This window comes from Nycticebus coucang, chromosome 18 (genome assembly GCF_027406575.1).
Source record: "Nycticebus coucang isolate mNycCou1 chromosome 18, mNycCou1.pri, whole genome shotgun sequence".
Lineage (NCBI taxonomy): Eukaryota > Metazoa > Chordata > Mammalia > Primates > Lorisidae > Nycticebus > Nycticebus coucang.
The window spans coordinates 11,439,755-11,459,282 of record NC_069797.1 but is presented as its reverse complement, the minus strand read 5'-3'; the positions used below and the strand labels follow the sequence as shown (position 1 = coordinate 11,459,282).

General features: G+C 54.8%; 2 protein-coding genes across 3 annotated transcripts in view; one reads left to right on the top strand and one right to left on the bottom strand.

Moving 5' to 3' along the window:
* Positions 1–19,528, top strand: part of SLC5A10 (solute carrier family 5 member 10) — a 68,086-nt gene that overhangs the window by 28,262 nt on the left and 20,296 nt on the right. The gene's annotated exons all lie outside the window — the stretch shown is intronic.
* FAM83G (family with sequence similarity 83 member G) overlaps positions 1–19,528 on the bottom strand; it is a 31,899-nt gene that overhangs the window by 10,763 nt on the left and 1,608 nt on the right. Inside the window, exon 3 of the mRNA XM_053568582.1 lies at positions 4,193–4,360. Within this exon, the coding sequence (XP_053424557.1) occupies positions 4,193–4,360 (168 nt within the window). The remainder of the gene's footprint in view (positions 1–4,192; positions 4,361–19,528) is intronic.

The following is a 19,528-nucleotide window of genomic DNA, read 5'->3' as shown; positions in this document are numbered from 1 at the left end:
TGTGGAGAACCAGAAAACATCTGCAGTGATGCGGCCCCTCAAGGAGGCCAGGTAGACCTGGAGAGGAAGTGACTTGCCCATGTTTCCTCAGCCAGCCAGCCCAGACCAGACCCAAGGGCTCCAGCTACACCTTGGTGGTTCCTTCACTGCCCACCCTCCCCCAAGACCTGCAGGCATCTTCTGGGCTGGAGGGCAGCAAGGAGGCCCAAAGATGCACCCTGACCAGGCCTAAACTGAACAGTGAGGTCAAGCCAGGCCAGAAGTGAGGAACACAGGGGACAGAGCTGGACGTAGGAGGCAGGAGCCCAGTTTCCTGACACTCGGGGCCCCAACCAGCCTCTGCTCTCCTCTCTAAAGGGCTCTCATTCTGCGAAGCACGGGGAGAGACACTCACTCTGCCTTCCCCGGCTGTCGTGAAGCCAGTGTAGGGAGCCATTTGAGAACTGCCTTTGGCCCAAGGTTTGTGATGGGGGGCTGGTGGTAGGGACAGGGCAGGACTGAGTCAGCCTGGCTCCAGGGCACCTTCCTGTCTGAGGAGCTCCTGGCTCTTCCCCAGGGACAGGGTTGCTCAGCCATGGCATGACTGAGAATGTGGGGGAGGTCATTCTTTGCTGTGGGACCTGTCCTATGCATTGAAGGATTTTTAACAACATTCTTGGCTTCTACCCACTAGATAGTCAGCGTACTCTCCCGAGTCATGACAATTAAAAATGTCACTAGACATTGCCAAATGTCCCTGGCAGGTGAACTCCCTGGCTGTGAATCCTCCCTACACCCTGAGCCCAGACCAGAGAAACAGAACCCAGATGTCCCCAGGGAGGGGAGGAAGCCCTGGGCACCCCAAGGGCTGGGTTAGTCCTGTCTGGCATGAGAGTCGAGCTGCCACTGGTCCTCACATCCTCACCAAGTGCCTTCCTGAAGCCATCCCAGCTAATGTTTCTTTGTTCATCAAAAATAGGCCCAGCTTGTCCCAGGGGCTGCTGGGTTTTCCTATTTGGCTACATAAAGCTGACCAGCTTTTCAGATCACAGGTACCTCACAGTTCCCATTTGGTCTGAAGCTGTGTGCCCTGCGGCCTGGCCTGGCTCCCGTTGGCTCAGGGGCATCTGTTCATCCCCAGTATCACCCACCCAAATGTAGTAAGTTACACAGCCAGGCCCTGTGGCTGTGGGGAGCAGGGTAAAAGGCTAGGGTCTCTTCCCAAGGTCTTTTCCTCATCTTTAATTTGGGGTGATCATTCCCACACTCCTGCCTGAAGGACCATCTGGGGCCTGTAGGCGCTGGGGGATGGCTGGGAGTTTTGCACCTAGGGAGACGCTGGTGCACGCTGCTCTCACCTCACCTGGGGACCAGGAGTGCTCAGCCCAGGCAACACAGCTGCCATTTCCCAGATGTGATGGTGTGGGCACAAAGCCCGGGGGTAGGTGCCGAGTGAAGGTAGGCCCCAGCAGGCATCATTTCAGAAAGAAAAGGAAGCAACTTGGCTGGGTCTTAGGGGTACCATGCCCTGCCCCAACCAAAGTCAGGATGGGAAGGGAGCCCTCCTACATGTGGTCTTCACTCATCACAGCAGCTCTGCCAAGTAAATGAGGATATTCCCATTTTCCAGACAAGACAACAGAGGCCCAGAAAGATTCAGCAACTCTGCCTGAGCTCACCATGCAGTTGGCAGAGCTAGGCAAGGGCTTGGCTCATGGTTATCGCCTGTGGACTGGCACTCAGCACCTCTATGATCACAAGGATGACCCTGCCAGGCACAATCTGCACCTGGACCCAAAGGATCTGGGGCAGGTCGGCACAGAGTTGAGCTGGGCGGCAGGTGGCCAAGGGCGGGCCCAGGAATTAATGGCAGAGGAAGTGCTCCCAAGACAGGTCTGGGCTCAGCCACCCCACGGGCAGGGAGGTAGGTCAGGCAGCAGGCCCTCAACAAGGTGACACTTCACCAGGGCTGGGCCCACAGGAGCCTCTGGCCACCTGCCCAGGGCTGCCAGGGCTGCAGAGGGGACAGTCTCACCAGTGAAAATGAGGTGCCAGGTCACACTTTCCCATGAAAGTCTGGCTCCTGGGTATGTCTCCCTGCAGACCTAGCCACCTTCCCCAGAGAAGGAGGCAGCCAGGTGAGGCAGGCTAGGCCAGGGACCAGCAATTGAGAGCTGCCTTTCCTCTACCCAAGTTGTCATGGGTCAGACAAAGGGCTGGAGTGGAGTGGGGAAGGCCTCACCCCAACCTCCTGCCGCAGCCTGGGGTCTGGGGTACAGAGCACTTTACAGCCATTGTCTCCTTTCATTTCATTCTCAACATGACCATAAGGCCTCCACATGGCCATATGGCACTGCAGGCCTAGAGAGGGGAGCCCCACGCCCAAGTCCCACAGCGGACTGGCAGCCAAGATGCTGGTGGGCAGTACTAGGGCCTTCTACACTGGCAGGGGTGGCCTCAGCCCAGGATGTCCACACCAGAGGTCTGCGCCCTTCTCATCAGAGCTGACTTCTCACTATTGGCTTTTAGGTTCAGTCCCTAACTTGGTAGGAATGGCTTTAGGCAAGTCATGGCCTCTCTCCAACCTCAGTTTCCCCATCTATCCTGGGGGAGCCTTAATCCGGATGGCCTCAGGCGCTATAAAGCCATGGGGAAGGAGTCTGCAGCCACCCCCACCCTGTCCAGCCCAACCCCCACTTCCTGGGAGCTCGGAAAACTCCGAGCAGAGGGAAGTCAGGGCCTGTCTTTTGAGGAGCCTCAGGACATTGGGCAGGAAGTAAGACTTCTGGAGCAGCCAACGCCAGCCTAGGGTCCCTGCTCAGCCTCAACAGGCCCACTCTGACTCTTGAGTCTTCATGCTGAGGACACAGGTGCATGGTGGTGGCAAACCCCAGGCAGGGAGGCGACTGTACAGACAGCCCCGAGGGCTCCTGATCTGCTGCCACACACCCAGGGCTTCTGTGGTCACATTTCAAAAGTAGCCACATGGTGGGTCTGTTGGGCATAAGGTATCAACCACCAGAGTGGATCCCCAGTGCTAATTACAAATCAGGTAGTGAGGTGGGCAGGCATTGGGCTTTGGGACAGCCTACCAGGGAGACCATATAAAAATGTCCCAAGAGCTAGAGACTCGCCTTGGACTGCTCCCACCCACTGGAAAGGACTCGGGCAGGTGGACGTGTTACAAATGCTGACAAAGGCACAGTGCCCAGCCCTTCGTTAACTGGCCTGGTGTTGCCCCTTCTCCTGGGATATTTGTTGGGAGCCTGAAGCTCAAAGAATTCTGACATGTCATTAGGGGTAAGCCCCATCCCCCTTAGCAGTGACACCTGGGTATGTGGCTCCATTTCTTCACATGCAACGTGGTGACAACTGCCCTATCCCACTGGAGTGTTACGAAGGTAAAGGGAGTAAATGCTGTGAAGTGTCCAGGACTGGCTGGCACATGTTAACCCTATACAACTACTAGCTCACCATGCAAGTGGAGCTGCACTCAGGAGATGCTCTGCATGGCAGGTGCCAAGTGGTAGCTGGAGGAAGGAGGGCTCCCCTGCCCCCACACAAGGTGCCACATGCCCTGGTATCTAGGTACTTGGGCATGGCCACACTGGCTCACCTGCTCCTCTACTGGCCCAATGCAATCCTGGACAGAGTGGACGTGACATGCACAGGACACACAGCAAAGCAGTGTGAGAAACCCAGGGCACCCCGAGCCCACTGGCAGCCTTCTCCTCCCCACTCCTGCTCCCTGGTGTCCCTTCTACCCTAAAGGTCCTTTACACTCTGCTCTTGCACTTCACATCCATCTCAACTCTGCAGTCATCAAAGAAGCCTTCCCTGACCTCAGCCTCTCGGATGCTAAAACCAGCAGGTGGACATTCTAAGGAGAACGATTTTGGCTTAATCCAAGAGGAGGTACAGAGCACCTTGTCACCAGAGGTGTGCAAGCACACAGGCAACCAGTGTGGCAGGTGCCACTTTCAAGCACCATGTGATGTGGCACCTGGAGTGAGCGCCTGGTCCGCAGGCACTTAATCAATGTTTATTTTATCTCTGCCCATTAGAGGCAGTGAGTATCCTGTCCTTCAGGGTATTCAAGCAAGAGGCTCTAGGATTATTGAACTCTGTGTGTCTGGCACAGGGCTCCCACGTGTTTGTTGACTGACTGAATGACCCTTGCCCTCCAGCCAAGACAAGCAGGAAGCCCACTCACCTTGAGGTGCCCCAGGTGCATGCGGGCCCGCTCACACATGTGCAAGAAGTGCTTGATATTATTCTCATCCACGATGATGTACACAGCCACCTTCCTCTTAAAGCCAGCATCTAACAGGTCCTTGAAGATGTCCACATCAGTGAACATGTCCATGACCACAGCTATCACCTGTGAGCAGGAAGAGAGACTGGGACCTATTAGACAGCATAGCCATGGGGACATGGTACCCCAACAGGACACACAGCCCTCCCACACCATCACCCTCTGGTAGGTGCCCACCCTAGCCCCTACTCCCAGCAGCTAGAAGTGAGGGGCTAGGGGGCCTTCTGGCCCTAAAGTTTAACCGTTGCCCCAACTCAGGCCCAGCCTGGAGACCCTGTGTCGGTGCCTTCCTAAGCTGGGGCCAGATATACACTGCCCTCCTGGGACACCTGAGGCGCTGAGAAGAACCACCTATGTCCACAGCAAGGGCAGAGGGCATCAGTCAGCATGGCCACTTGCCAGGGCCTCCCCTGTACCTCTGGGCTGGGGTGGAATTTGCTGGCCTCCTTGCTGCCACCACTTCTGTCACCTGACCACATCTATACCTGCAATAGGCTTCCTACTGTATCTGGCCCAGGGTGGGGCCCCCAGAGGTCAGGGTACACCTTACCAGTCTAGCAGTCAGGGCGGGGACTTGGGAAGTGAAGGCACGAGGTGAAGGCACAGGGCGGTGGAGGCCTGGTTATCCCCGTGTCTTGTCTCTCTTACCCTGCCCCCTCCCTATCTACTGGACAGCAAAGGAGGAGTCACTGTGCCTGGTCACGGCTGCCTGACACTGCTGATGCAGACACAAGTCCAGCTCTCTGGGCTGCCCCACCCGCCACCCTCAGAGGCTATCACCCCTTCGGTCTAAGAAATATCTGGAAAAGCCAGGGATGTGGCCTAATCCGCACAGCAAGCCATGCGCAGTCAGTCCAGAAGCTTCCCAGGCCAGCCAAGGAGCAGAGCTCAGCTGCTACCCCCACCAAGAGGAATCCATAGACACAGGGTGACGGGAGACAGCCTGGAGCCTGCTGGGGATGTGTCTGCACGTTGCATGGTGAGCTCACCGGGCCGGCCCCTGCAGGCCTGCCAGGGTTCCTCCTAGGCCTCAGGCCCCTGCTGACACCCCTGCTTATCTGGCACCAAAGCTCAAACCCCGGTGCAGGGGATGGCTCCCTGCCTACCCTGCTTCAGACTGTGTGACCCTGAGCAAAACACCTATCCTCTGGGCCCAGTTTAGTCATCAGCACAGTAGGCCCCATCTTTCAGGAGAACTATACTTGCCTGAATACAGCAGCACCTGTGAAGGGTCCTGCCCTAAAGGAGGGCAGCATTTGCTGCTTTTTGCCACAATTAGCCTCATACATTGAAATCTGCAGGTGGTTTTCTCAGCCTGGCTCCTCCAACCTCTTGTAAGCACCATGGTGGTGAAAGCCCAGCATGTAACTGGGTAAACTGAGGCTCAGTGAAGTAGTAAGGCTTGCTGGAGGCCACAGAGAAAATGACAGGCCCCAGACCCATTCCCAGGTCAGGCCAGGGGCAGTCTATAGCCCCTTTCCTTGGACATTCAGTCCTACAGGGGCTGACAGACACTGGTCCACCCAGAGTGGCAGTGTGGGACAAGCCACAGTGGCCCAGATGCCTAGGGTTCGCTTCAACTCTGCGTCTCCAAAGGGCCGTGTGGAGTGGTAGAGTGGACATAGTCAAATGTAGGGTAAGCCAAGGGGAGGCGGTATCAGTACCAGGTGAAGGCGGTGCCCCTCCCCAGCCCATCCAAGGTCAGGCAGGGGTCTTGAAAGGGAGTGAGCTCTCTGGCCCAGGAGAGATCCAAGCAAGGCTGAAGACCGCTCAGTGAGGGCATGAGTGACAGGGCAGAGGAGACATGGTGTGGGTCGGGTGGGCTTATAATGGATTTCACCCTAGTCCAGGGTAATGAGATCCTAGGCTTGGGGGCGGGAGCAGGCACCTCCTTGCCTGGGGTCCCACAGCCCCAAAGCCGCTCCAGCCCCAGGATCCCCTCAGACAAGTCACTCCTGGGCAGGAAAACAACCTCACATGCCGCCCTGGAAAGGGGCCTAATCCAGGCGCAGCCCACATGTTCCTCCCGGAGGGTTCTGGGCTGCAGCAGACAGGAACGTGCCCCAGCAGGACTGTACCACATACACTGTGCCTCGGCACGCCTCCCCATGCTGCCCTTGGCCAGGCTGGGTGCCTGATCCAGGGACCATCTGCTGGCGGGTGGGACCTGTTTGGGCCTGCCCCAAGGCAGAACCTCCCCCTCAACAGATCCCATGACTGAGTGCTGCTCTCCCTACGCTCAGGGCTTGGTGGTCAGAGGACAGCTGGGGATGGGTATGCAGGGCACTCCCCAGGAAACCCCCTGCCAGCTTGGCCCATCCACACAGCCACAGAGTTTTCTTAAGAGGCCCTTCCCATCTTGTAGATGGGAAGCTGAGACCAGAGCCAATGACCGAGGCCAGAACCCAGGCCTGTGACCTATGGCAACCACTACCTTGTTCAGTCCTCCCAGGCACACTGTGAGGTAATGGTGCCTTTCCCATGTTACAGATGAGGAAACTGAGGCAGAGAGGCATTGAGTGGCCCAATCTGCCTGGCTGGCCCAGGCCACTTGTGAGCCCTGTCTGGGGACGCACAGGGCCTGGCCTGCAGCAGGTCTCCGGAAGCTCTCACCAACACTACCAGGCCAGGTGGCTCGGCCCAGGAGTGACTGCAGGATCAGGGCACCCGAAACAAGCCACTGCCCCTCCTAGGCCCTTGGTTCCCCCTCTGCCTGGCTCACCCCATGGCTCTATTCAGCTTAAACACCCCGGGAGCTGGCCTCACAAGGAAAGCACCAGTGCCTCCCACGGCCCCAACCCACACATGCCCCTCAGAGGTCTTGGCAGGGCAAGGCTGCCCTTGAGAGCACCTCTGCACTGCTGTGTGTCAGAGGAGCAGCCTGGGCACAAGGTAGGTAACCTGAGTCCTAGCTCTGAGAGGCAGAAATCAGCTGTGTCCATGTGAGTGGTAGGCCAAGGGGGAGAGCTAGCGGGCAGGCACATGAGTGTCCCACACCACAGATCCTGTTGTCTGGGGCTGATGGGCAGCACCTGGCCTCACCGGCCCAGGGCCTGTATAGGCCACTCAGCCAGCTCCCATCTTATAGATGGGAGAGGCCTCTACTGGGTGGCCAGGGCCTCGAGGGAATAGCCATAGAATCCAGGGGAGCTGAACACCTATAATAGGGCTGTGGGCAGATGGCCGTGCCTGGGCTGGGGGCAGTGAGGAGAAGGAACAGGTGTAGGCTGAGCAGCAGCAGAGCGGGGCCAAAGGCAGGATGTGGAGAGAGCCCTGGGATTAAGTGTGCCTCAGCCCCAGCCCAGGCTGCTCCAAGGGGGTGCAGTTTCGGCAAGTCCCCCAACTGTGCCTTCACCTCATGAATGGCCCCTCACACCTCATCCCTTGCTCTGTCCTTCCCAATTGATTGGATCCCGGCCCTCTCCAATCTGTCTCCTGCCTGTATCCTGAATCCCCACCATCCTCTGTGCAGCCAAGCTCACTGGGCTCCTCGCAGCCCCCATGTCCTAGTGGTTTCAGAATCCCTGATACATCCTTGGGACAGATGGACACCTGTCCCCACACAAGAGATGCCAAAGCTGCAGTCCAGAAGCAGGGAGGGCACCGCCTGGAGGGGCCCCCTTGAGCCAGCGGGATAGTGCACTCAGCTACCCATTGTCCAGCCAGGAGCACCTGGTGAACTGGAGCAGTCCGAGCTGGGATTCAAGGATACAGTGTCTGAGGGATAAAGGAGAAGTCCTCAGCTGTGGCTGCCACCCTTCAACAGATAGGTACTGAAGCCCAGTCAAACCAGCTACTGGGTATTGGTGGTGAGGGTGAAAGACAGGAGTTAAGTCACACAGGCAGGAAAGCCTCGGGTACATGCCCTCTGCAGCCTCCCTCAGCCCCGCCACGGCCCCCAGAGCAAGGGCACAGTGAGCTCAGCGTCAGTGCCCTGGGTTCTAGGCCCAGTCTCAGGTGAGGGCAACCCCTCTCCAGCTGTTTCCTTATCTGTAAATCAAGAAAGGTAGACAAGGCCGGGTGCAGTGGCTCACGCTTGTAATCCTAGCACTCTGGGAGGCTGAGGTAGGTGGATCACTTGAGCTCAGGAGTTCAAGACCAGCCTGAGCCAGAACAAGATGTCGAAGGTGTTTTGTCACTGACATCCCTCCCAAGGGATCCCAACTTTTGTGGCTGGAGTATCTTGCCAAGCCACAGGCGGAGAAAGGAAGCACCGCCTGCCTGTGGCTCTTGACACCCACAACAGCTGTTTTCTGGCCTTCCTGTGACCACAGAATCCACTTCTGAAGCAGGTGTGCCTCATGGGGCAAATGTGCAGGGCAGGTTTCCACAGAGGCACCGGGGAGGAGGGGCCGGCAAGATGGCCCTGGCGCTCTGACCCTGCTGTGCAGGCCTCACCTCTGCGGTGGCATCTTTCCTGGGGGCCCAGACCCACGGTGCCTCTCCCTAAAACATCCTGCCTCAAGCCACTGCCTCCCACACATGCTGTTCTCCGCTTGCCTGCCTACCCATTTCGCCTCTTCCCGGACAACTCTTGCCCATCCTTCAAATAGCAGTTCATATGCTGCCCCCAGGCGCCTGTCACCGCTCTGGCCTGTCTGGGTTGAGCAGGTGTCACTTGTGCATTTCTGGAGATACCATGGCAACAAGGCATCCCTAAGGCCTGGACTCAGGCTGGGTAAGGGGAGGGTTTCTGACTTGTACTTAACAAGCTCTCCAGGAAGGTCCCACCATCTCACCTGCCCAGGCCTTGGAGATCCCTGGAGGTGGCTCAGAGAGAGCTGGCCATAGTCTCTCTCCTCTGAATTACAGAGGGGTGGGGGATGGACACACCGCCAGCTCGCCCCAGAGCCTGTAGCCCTGGAGTGGCTGTGACATGGTGCACAGAGGCAGAGCCCAGGCCTTGCTGGGCCTCATCGTCCCCACCCGGGAAGTGCAGGGCATAGAGGAGAATCTCGCACAGCTGGGCCTGTCATTCTCTGGCTCTGACGGTGGGCACATCAGTTGGGCTCTGGCCTCTCTTACTCCCATGCCGACTCCTTCTGGAAAGTTGCATGACCATAGGCAGGTGCTTTAGTTTCTTCGTGGGGATAATAACAATCCCCACCCACAGGTTGTTGGAGGGTAAAGTGAATTAACACGGGTGGAGCACAGGACCAGTGGACAGTAGCTACATGTACCCACCACCTCCTCCCACTGACCCAAGTCGCACTGCACCAGACCCACTGCGCCCTCTGGGCAGACAGGCCAGGGATTACTACCTGCCCATCTCTGGCTTCCAATCAGCCCTGGGGAAGACACCATGGAAGCAGTAAGTAGCATTATTATCAGGGATGCTCACAGGCACAGCACAGGGAATGCTACATTCCTTCTTAAAGGTCAGGGCAATGGCCATCAAGACCTTGGATTCAACTTCCACTTCCAGCCATGATGGAATAACAGAGACTGAATTCACCCTCCTCCTGCCTCAGGAATGAAAAAAACACACAAAATCTATGAAGCGTGGATAAACATGGCACAGCCCAGAGATGCCCAGGGGCAGGGGGACAAATCAGTCAAGTCCCCCTTACTCCCAGGCTGCGGCACAGGGAGGGAGCCTTGGGGGGCCCAGCATTCTCCCTGTGTTGAGGAGACGGGATTTGCCCAGAGAGTGGAGCTAGGACTTGAAGGACAGAGCACTAGAGGGGAGACAGCCGCACAGAGTGAACCCAGAAACCTGCAGAGGGTCTTCCTTGCTGACAGCTGGGCAACGCATGCATGGAAGAAACTCCTGAGGCTGGGAAGAGAGCCACCAGGGAGGAGCAGCTGGGACAAGGGCCCGTGCTCATGCAGGACCAGGGGTAGAGTGGGAACCCTCCTAATACACAGGCCAGCAGGGGGGCCTCAGAAGGGTGCTGCCTAAGTAGTGGGCAAACAAGCCTGGACCAGGCATGAGCAAACTTTCTCCATGAAGAGCCAGAAAACAAATTTTAGGCTCTGCAGGGCACATGCTCTCTGTCACAGCTCCTCAAATCTGCTGTTGTAGCATAAAAGCAGCCACAGACAGTATATAAATGAATATCTGTCTTCCATTATTTTTAAAAGCAGGCAGTCAGCTTAATTTGGCCTGTGGTCCATGGTTTGCCAACTCCTGTCTTAAAGTCTGCTCTGATCCTGCCTAATACAGCAAGCCTCAAAAGCATTAAACTGTTTCCAAGTAATTTAACTGCATCCCAGAACAAAGCTCTAAAATGTTTAAAGTAAAAAACAAAATAAAGAAACCACCAGCAGCCCACAACATAAAATTCACCATGTCTGGTATCCAATTAAAAATTATAAGACACCGGGCGGCGCCTGTGGCTCAGCGGGTAGGGCGCCGGTCCCACATGCCGGAGGTGGCGGGTTCAAACCCAGCCCTGGCCAAATTAAAAAAAAAAAAAAAAAAAAATTATAAGACACGGCTCGGCGCCCGTAGCACAGTGGTTACGGCACTGGCCACATACACCAAGGCTGGTGGGTTCAAACCCAGCCTGGGCCAGCTAAACAACAAAGATAACTACAACAAAAAATGGCCAGGCATTGTGGCGGGCACCTGTATTCCCAGCTACTTGGGAGGCTGAGGCAAGAGAATCACTTAAGCCCAAGAGTTTGAGGTTGCTGTGAGCTGTCATGCCACAGCACTGTACCTGGGGTGACATAGTGAGACTCTGTCTCGAAAAATAATAATAAAAAAATTAAAAAATAATAAATTATCAGACACATAAAGAAAATATGAACCACATAAGAAAAAAATCAATTGAAACTGACCCAAAACTGACACAGATATTAAAACTTGTAGACAAAAGACATTGAAACAGTTATGAGTATACTCTGTTTGTTTAAAAACAACAGACATGGAAGATATATTTTTTAAGCCAACAAACTGAACCTCAAGAGGTGAAAAATGCACCATTTAAGATGAAAAGAATAGCCATCTTTGAACTTGAAAGCTGCGCCCTCTCTTCTGCTGTTTGAGATTGGATTCTATGTCTCTAAAGGAGAAATTTGGATCAAGCCAGGCCAATTCCTTCACAACTCCATTAAGTACCTTCACAACTCCATTAAGTACCTTCTCTCTCAGGGATGCTTCCACGATCTTCTGCATGTTTCCGGAAGCAAGAAAAAAATGAGTAGGTCTCTGGGAATGAGTTCCTAATAAAAGGATAAATTTGGACCCCTTCCCATCTATGCCTCCCACCATGGGATGACACAGCAAGAAGACCTTCATCAGATATAACCCTTTAATCTTGGACTTTTCACCCTCAAAAACTGTGAGCCAAATAAATTTATGTAAATTTAGAAAATTTAAGAGATGAAAAATACACAGAGTGTAATAGATTAGACACTATAGAAGAAAAGATCAGTGAACAATAAGACATATCAATAGAAGCTATCTAAATGACACAGCAACAGAGACACTGGATGGCTTGGCGCCCATAGCTCAGTGAGTAAGGGCGCCGGCCACATACACCGAGGGTGGTGGGTTCGAGCCCGGCGGAGGCTTGCTAAACAATGACAACTGCAACCAAAAATAGCCAGGCATTGTGGTGGGCACCTGTAGTCCCAGCTACTTGGGAGGCTGAGGCAAGAGAATCATTTAAGCCCAAGAGTTTGAGGTTGCTGTGAGCTATGACACCACAGCACTCTACTGAGGGTGGCATAGTGAGAGTCTGTCTCAAAAAAAAAAAAAAAAAGAAAAAGAAAGAAAGAAAGACACTGGAAAACATGAGCAGATCATCAGTAACTGTGCTCAACTTCAAACCGTCCAATATATGTATAATAGGAATCTCAGAGGCCGGGCACAGTAGCTCACGCCTGTAATCCTAGCACTTGGGAGCCCAAGGTGGGTGGATTGTCTGAGCTCACAGGTTCGAGACCAGCCTAGCCAGATAGAGACCTCGTCTCTAAAAATAGCCAGGCAAGGGGCCTGTAGTCCCAGCTACTTGAGAGGCTAAGCAAGAGAATGGCTTGAGCCCAAAAGTTTGAGGTTCCTGTGAGCTACGATGCCACGGGCATTCTGCCGAAGGCAACAAAGTGAGACTCTGTTTAAAAAAAAAAGGGCAACAAAGTGAGACTCTGTTTCAAAAAAAAAAAAATTAAATTAAACTGACTCGGCGCCTGTAGCTCAGCGGCTAGGGCGCCAGCCATATACACTGGAGCTGCCAGGTTTGAATCCAGTCTGGGCCTGCCAAACAACCACCACCAAAAAATAGCCAGGCGTTGTGGTGGGCACCTATAGTCCGAGCTACTTGGGAGGCTGAGGCAAGAGAATTGCTTAAGCGCAAGAGTTTGAGGTTGCTGTGAGCTGTGATGCCACAGCACTCAAAGGAGGGTGACATCTGAGACTCTGTCTCAAGAAAAAAAAAAAAAGAATCTCAGAAGGTGCTAGAGTTGGGAGGAAGAGACAAAAAGAAAAAAACTAAAACACTTCCACATTTGCAAAAAGTAAACTCAAAAGGTTCAAGAAGTTCAATGACTTCAAGCTGAAGACACACAATGAAAACTACACCACAGGACATCACAATCAAATCACTTAAAATCAGTGATAAAGCATCTCAAAAGTAACACAGGCAAAAAGGACCACTGCATAGCAAGCAACAAAGTGAGCTGACTTCTCATGGGAGTCAGTGCCACAGACAATAAGTGACATCTTTAAAGTACTTCAGAGAAAAAAGCCCCATAAACTCACAATTCTATACTTGGTGAAATACCTTTCAAAATCAAATACATTTTTCAGATATACAAAAGCTGAGAGAGTTCATCCCCAATAGACCCGCACTACAGTTATTACCAGCCCCTTGCAGAGATGGAGAAACTGAGGCTCCAGAGGGCTGCAGTTGCCTCCATGGCAGGGGCTCAGGCCCTCACCTCCCTTACTGGGTGTGTGGAATGGAGACAGAGAGGACTCTCCCGCTCCTATCCCCCAAGCAGCAGGCTGAGACAGACATGGCTGCAGCAGCCTTAGTGCACTCCTCCCATAGGCTGGCAGAATTAATAAGATGCTATCTGAAGAAGCCTGGAAGGTTAGGGAAGCCTTCTGGGAAGCCCTGGATGGTGGTCCCTGCTGACTCCTGGCACTCTCCAAACCAGTTTGCCCATCCTGGCCTTTAACTGAGAGGAAGAGTTTAAGTAACAGCCTCATTTTGCCTCCTGGGGTAAAGGGAATCTGAGTACTTGGAAAAAATGCTGACCCCAGCCATAGCAAGGATAACCAGGCCAACCAGCTGACACGTACTTGTCTCTTTTCCAGAGATCAGGGAGGCTGGTGATGACCACTCTCATTTTCCAGAGGGGCAGTCACTGTCACCACCAGCCAGCAGCAGAGGACTCCTGTTCTTGGGCTCTTCTCTTCATGGGGGAGCCCACCCACTGCCTCCTGGAGCCCACCTTGGCTCCTGAAATTCTTGACCCTCAGCACTGTCCAAAGGGTCCACGACCCTGGGCCTCCCCAGCTCTGCCACACATTCCCTGGGTCGCCGACGGAAGGTCACTTGCCCTCTCTAAGCCTCAGTTTCTCTTCTCGGTAACATGGGGAGTTGAACTGGATAAATTCAAAGGCCCTTTTTCCCTCTGACATACATCAGTTCTCTGAACACCTTCCCCACACTTTATAAAGACCAAAGCCTAATTAAGGCCAATTAAAGGAGGCTTGGCCTAGCCCCACAGCGGTGTGGGGCACTGCCCGGAGGCTCCCCTAGGTAGACAGTAGCCTCACCACAGCTCAGGAATGCGTAGAGACGACGACTGGCGACTGGGGGAGCTTAGGGCAAGGCTGTCAGGTGACCAGGACTTTGCCCCCAGGATGAGGCAAAAGGACAACATCCCTCCTTCCTCTCACTGACCACAAGGGGCTTTCAGAATCCTCAGAGCAGCCACACAGATGCAGGATCCAGCCAGACCTTCCCTCATGGGCAGCAAATGGTGCCAGGAGTTTTCAAATGGGAATAATCTTAAAACCACAGACTTGAAAGCCATTAAACCCCCAGCTTTTCCAGGATGCAAGACTGACAGACACTGGGGTTGTGGAGCATCCTAATCCCCCCATGAGCCTGGCCTAGAAAGGACTTGTTCAAGGTCACACGGCAAGCCAGGGCAGGGTTGAGGTCCCTGGGCCACCTGGAGGTCCTCTCTGCTGCAGTCTGCCAAGCCCCTGCTTGAATGCCTCCTGGGACATGGAGCTCACCACTTCTCATCCCAGACTACTTTCAGGGAGAGGCTCTCAGGAGAGGAGTGAACACCAGCTCCGTGCCAGACACCAAGCCCAGTGCTATATGTTCCCTTCTTTTTCCATTTAAATTTCACCATGGCTTTATGAGGCAAGTGTCAGCATCACGGCAGCACTAAGGAAGGAATAGGAGGTCAGAGAGGCAAAACCACTATCTCAGAGCAGCCATGAAAGAGAATGGCAGAGCTCAGGCTCGGGCCTGGGTCCATATGATACCAAAGCCTGTCTTCCCACCGCCCCACATGCATTCAATCTGGGAAGGTGCCTGAGCCCACTGCAGCCCACCCAGGCCAGGGCCTGCCAGGCTGGGGTCAACATGTGCCAGGGCTCAGGGGGACCCCACCTTCCTCCTGGCTGCTCTTAACGAGAAGGCCAAGTTAGTACTTTGTGGCACTCATGACTGCCACTGGTTCAACACAGGGCCTGGTCCCTAATTTCCAGATGAAGAACAGAGGCCCAAGGTCACTCAGTACAGCGGTAGTAAGCAGGGCAGCTGAATGGGGAGGTAAGCTGGGCCCTCCGCTTCAGGACGAGCCTCCCGCATGAGGGAGACCAGGCCAGGCCACACCAAAGACCTCAATTTTCCCCCTCATGTAAGCATGAGGCAGACCCCACTCTCATGGTGGGAGAGGGCAGCCCCAGTGCCCCTTCCTCACAGAGCTCCTCCCTGGAAGGGTTGCTTCCCACTCTCAATGAAGATGTGGGCCCTGTGGGATAAGAAGCCTTCACAGAAGGCAGGCAGGAGCCAACACCTGAAATTATGTTATCAGATGGCTCCCCATCTTGACCAATGCAGGCAGACGCTGAGCCCTGGCAGGAGCTACCAGGGTAGGCAAGAGCCTGGGTGTGAGCTTGGGCCAGTGCTACACTCCCAGGACTCCCACTGGGCCATCCCCAGGAAATCTCACGGGCTGGGGGCTGTCCTGGTGCTGCCTACTGAGGCATGTGACAAGCACCCCAGTCCCCAGAGATGGGCAATGGACTTGTTTACCTTCACCATGATCCTCTGAGTCCCAGTGTGGTCAGACTGCTGCCCCACTGGATGCCAGGGAGCCTCATGAAAATGCTTTTACTGGCGGCGCCTGTGGCTCAGTGAGTAGGGCACCGGCCCCATATGCCAAGGGTGGTAGGTTCAAACCCAGCCCCGGCCAAACTGCAACAAAAAAATAGCTGGGCATTGTGGCGGGGGCCTGTAGTCCCAGCTGCTCGGGAGGCTGAGGCAAGAGAATCGCGTAAGCCCAAGAGTTAGAGGTTGCTGTGAGCCACGTGACGCCACGGCACTCTACCCGAGGGCAGTACAGTGAGACTCTGTCTCTACAAAAAAAAAAAAAAAAAGAAAATCCTTTTACTATTCTGAGTCAAGCTGGGGGCAGGCACAAAGGGTAGGGCTGAGAAGGAACAGCTTACACTGCCTCCCCAGAGAACAGAGGTACTCAGACCCGGGGTCTGGGCCCAGCTCCACCAGTTTCCAGCTCTGTGACCTTGGGCAAATTGTTCTTCCTCTCTGAGGCCCACTAAGCCTCAGCTTCCTCATCTGAACAATGGCCACAACTTTATGGTGTTGTGGTGAGGGTGACAAGCCTGCTCAGCACCTGGTGAGGAGCTGGCATTCAGTAAATGCCTCATTAAGCTGCTTTTATTCTCCTGGAAACAAGCTGTGGGCCAGGACTCTAGGTGAAGGCGGGGGCTTGGAAGGAAAGGTGTGGGGTTAATCAGACACCATGAAACTGGGCTCAGCTTTACATCTCTGGGTCTCAGTTCCCAAGCCCTGGCCTGGTGGGTGGAGACCTGGGCTTCGAGGCTGGCCATGGCCACTGTGCCCCACCCCCTCAATTTCCTCAACTGTAAAATGGGGAAGGTGTGATTCGCCCCTGCTCCCAGGGCCTTACCCTTGACCGTGGGGGCCAGTGAAGAGATTGCACAGGGACTCCACCCCACATCATGGTGGGGGTGCTCAGAATTTGCTGGAAGAGCCCCTTATACATGGCTGAGTCCCTCCCCGGCCCCTTCCCGAGCCTGGCCTAGCCTCACCCCTCTCTAAGGCTACAGCCCAGCGAGGCTGGGGCTTGGCCCTTCCAGGCATGATCCTACAGGCCCAGCCTCTGGTATGCAGCTGGAACCCCACAGCAGGTTTTTCCCCAGATAAATCACTGGCTTCTGGGGACTAAGGGAAAGGCAGGCAGGTGACTCTACCCCAGAGTTAGAGCCCACTGAGGCTGCCAGAAGCTCAGAGGGCACAAGTTGCTGTGGTGTGGGCCCACATCAGGGGAGCAAGACCTGGGGCCCACCTGTCTCCTGTCAGGAGTCTAGAATCACAGGGCAGAGATGAAGGGACTCTTAACACTGTTTAAGGCCTATACCCATTTTACAGATGTGATGGACAGGGCTCAGAGAGGAGGTGGCACTTGTCCTGGTCACATAGCCAGGTAGAGGCAGAGCAGGGACCTGACTCCAGTACCCTTGTCTCCTGCTCCTGGGCCCACTAGCTCCATTCCAGCCTTTTGGGAAGGGGGGTGGGGATCTGGCAGTAGTCCTGATGGGAACACAGCCACTCCCCTGTCTGTGTGTGCATGGTGTCACTTCCCTGCCCCAGGGTCTACCTGTTATGCTGACAACAGGGCAGATGAGTGAGGAGGTGGCAGGCTGGGTCCCACTGACTCAGCGCCAGCAGCCCCAGCCCAGAAGCTCCGGGTGGGAAAGGGACAGTATGCAACCAGACAACTTGGACAAAGGGATTCCCATCCCAAGCTATGGGCTCTCCCTACACTGGTACCAGGTGAAAGAGGAGACAATGTGATTCACAGGGAGGGAGAGCTCTGGGGAGACAGCAGGCAAAGCGTTCAGTCAGCATCCGTCAATGTCCCAGTCCAGTCCCTGCCAGCCTGAGAAAGAGCTGAGGCAGGGGAGACAAAGGATTCCCAGGGGCTTATATCAGCTGCCCCTCCCAGGCCCTGCCTAACACTCTGTCCCTTTAGGGCACAAGAGGCAGGGGACTGGTCCTAGAGTTGGAGGGTAGCACAGGCCTGGTCCCCACACCTCCACCCAAGAACTAGCTAGGTGACCTTGACCAGGGACTAACCAGTCAGGCCTTGGTTTCTACATCTGAAAAATGGGACAGATGACACTACCTGAGACTATAAAGTGTCTTCCACTCCATGAACAGCAGCTATTGTTGTTACAGCCCACCCCTACATGCGCCATGTGGCAATAGGTCCCCAGAACAATGTAGTAGGGAAGCACTCGGGGCCAGAAAGCAGGGGCTTTGCTGTGGGGCCGTGAACAAATCCCTGTCCTGTGTCTCAGTGTCCTTGTCTGTAAAACAAGGGCCTTGCCCTATATCACCTCTGAGGCCCCTCCTGTTGGGTCTTGAAGGAATCCATGCCTTCATGGATGAGTGGGGGGGTGTCTCAGCAATGAGTCTCTCATCTCAAGGGTATAAAAGCAGAGGGCAATGCCTACCTGTCGGGGCCGCAGGAAATCACCCACGGTGGTGCCACATGGACAGAACGGGTTCAGGCCTGAGATCTATCGACTTTTTCCTATATCACCTTAGACAGGTGACATCAATAACCTTGTGGGACTTTGTGGGAAGCAAATGAATCTCTGGGGGACCATGGGACTGCACAGTGTGTCTGGATCTCAGCTGTGGCCACGGAGATGCAGGGAGGAAGCGAGGGGAGCGCCCAGCTTGGCCCCACAAGCCGTTATCTGGGCCATCACTGAGCTGGGCCATCCCTCTGTCTGCAGGAGATTAGACTCTCTGGCTGTTCTGTCTGCCTCCTTCCTATTGCTGGGGGGAGGAGCAGCACACAGTGGGGGGGGGGACTCTGTTCAGCAAGTCAAGCCCCTATGCCCAGGGCCTCAGTTTCTCCATTTTGACAATGAGGAGGCTGGGCAATAGGGTCCTAGTGGACTGTGTGCCATGGCCTCTACCAGAGTCATCTCCGCCTGACACCAACGCCTTCCTACCCCACTGCAGGTGTGAGGCGGATCATTCTACCTGAAAACTAGGAAGGTGCCTTCCTCCTCCAGCTCCTTCCTCATTCCTGTCTCCTGATAATCTATCTTCACAGTAGCCAAAGAGGCAGCTTTTATCCTTGTCACCTCCACTTTATAGACCAGAAACCTGAAACCGCAAAGCTGCAGGAGTGGGAGCCAGTGAGGTGGGAGCAGGCCTGAGAGCCAGGCTCTGACCACCAGCTGACTCAGCCCGCCCCTGGAAGGGCAGGGACTCCACCTCCCTGGAAACCTGAGCCCGGGCCACCTCCTCAGCTCCTGACCATTTCTGATTTCTCAGCCCACGTGCTCCCCCAGGCTCTGTCAGCCAGAATGGTCCCCAAAGCCAGCATTCTGGTCTTGTGCAATAAGCTGCCTTGCTCGAGGACCAGAACAGTGAAGAGGTAACACCTCGCTAGGAATACCTTGTTCCTCAACCCAAGGCCAGACCTGACTTCAGAATCCTCAACACAGCTTGCTAGGTGGGTTTTATCAGCCGTGTCAGGATGTGCTTTGAAAAGATGACAAGGTACTAACACTCGGCAGGAAACTGCACCTGATCATGGTCATGACTGTCCAGCAGTGGCCTGCCTATCTCTGCAAGTGGCAAGAACCCCTTCTCAGAACATGTGTTAGTATGTCAACCGAGAATGGCCACCCATAGCCAGAGCTCTGCACAGCCTGGCAGGAGTCAAATTCAAAGCAGGTGGACAACCCTCAGCTGGACTCACTCCACTTCCAAAGAGGACCACACCACCGCCATCCATGCATCCTAGCCCGGAGAGGTTCTGCCATTGCCAAGTTTACAAAGAGGCTCAGAGAAGGTGAGTACCTCACTCAGTTACTCAGTACAACCAAAAAACAGACAGATTTGAACTCAGACCTCCAGGTGCGCCTCAGATGGACTGAGGTTCATTCTCAGACTCCATGCCAATATCCCCAACCCCAATGAAAGCTCTCCCCACCAGACAGCTCAAGTTGTGAGAGCCTCCTGG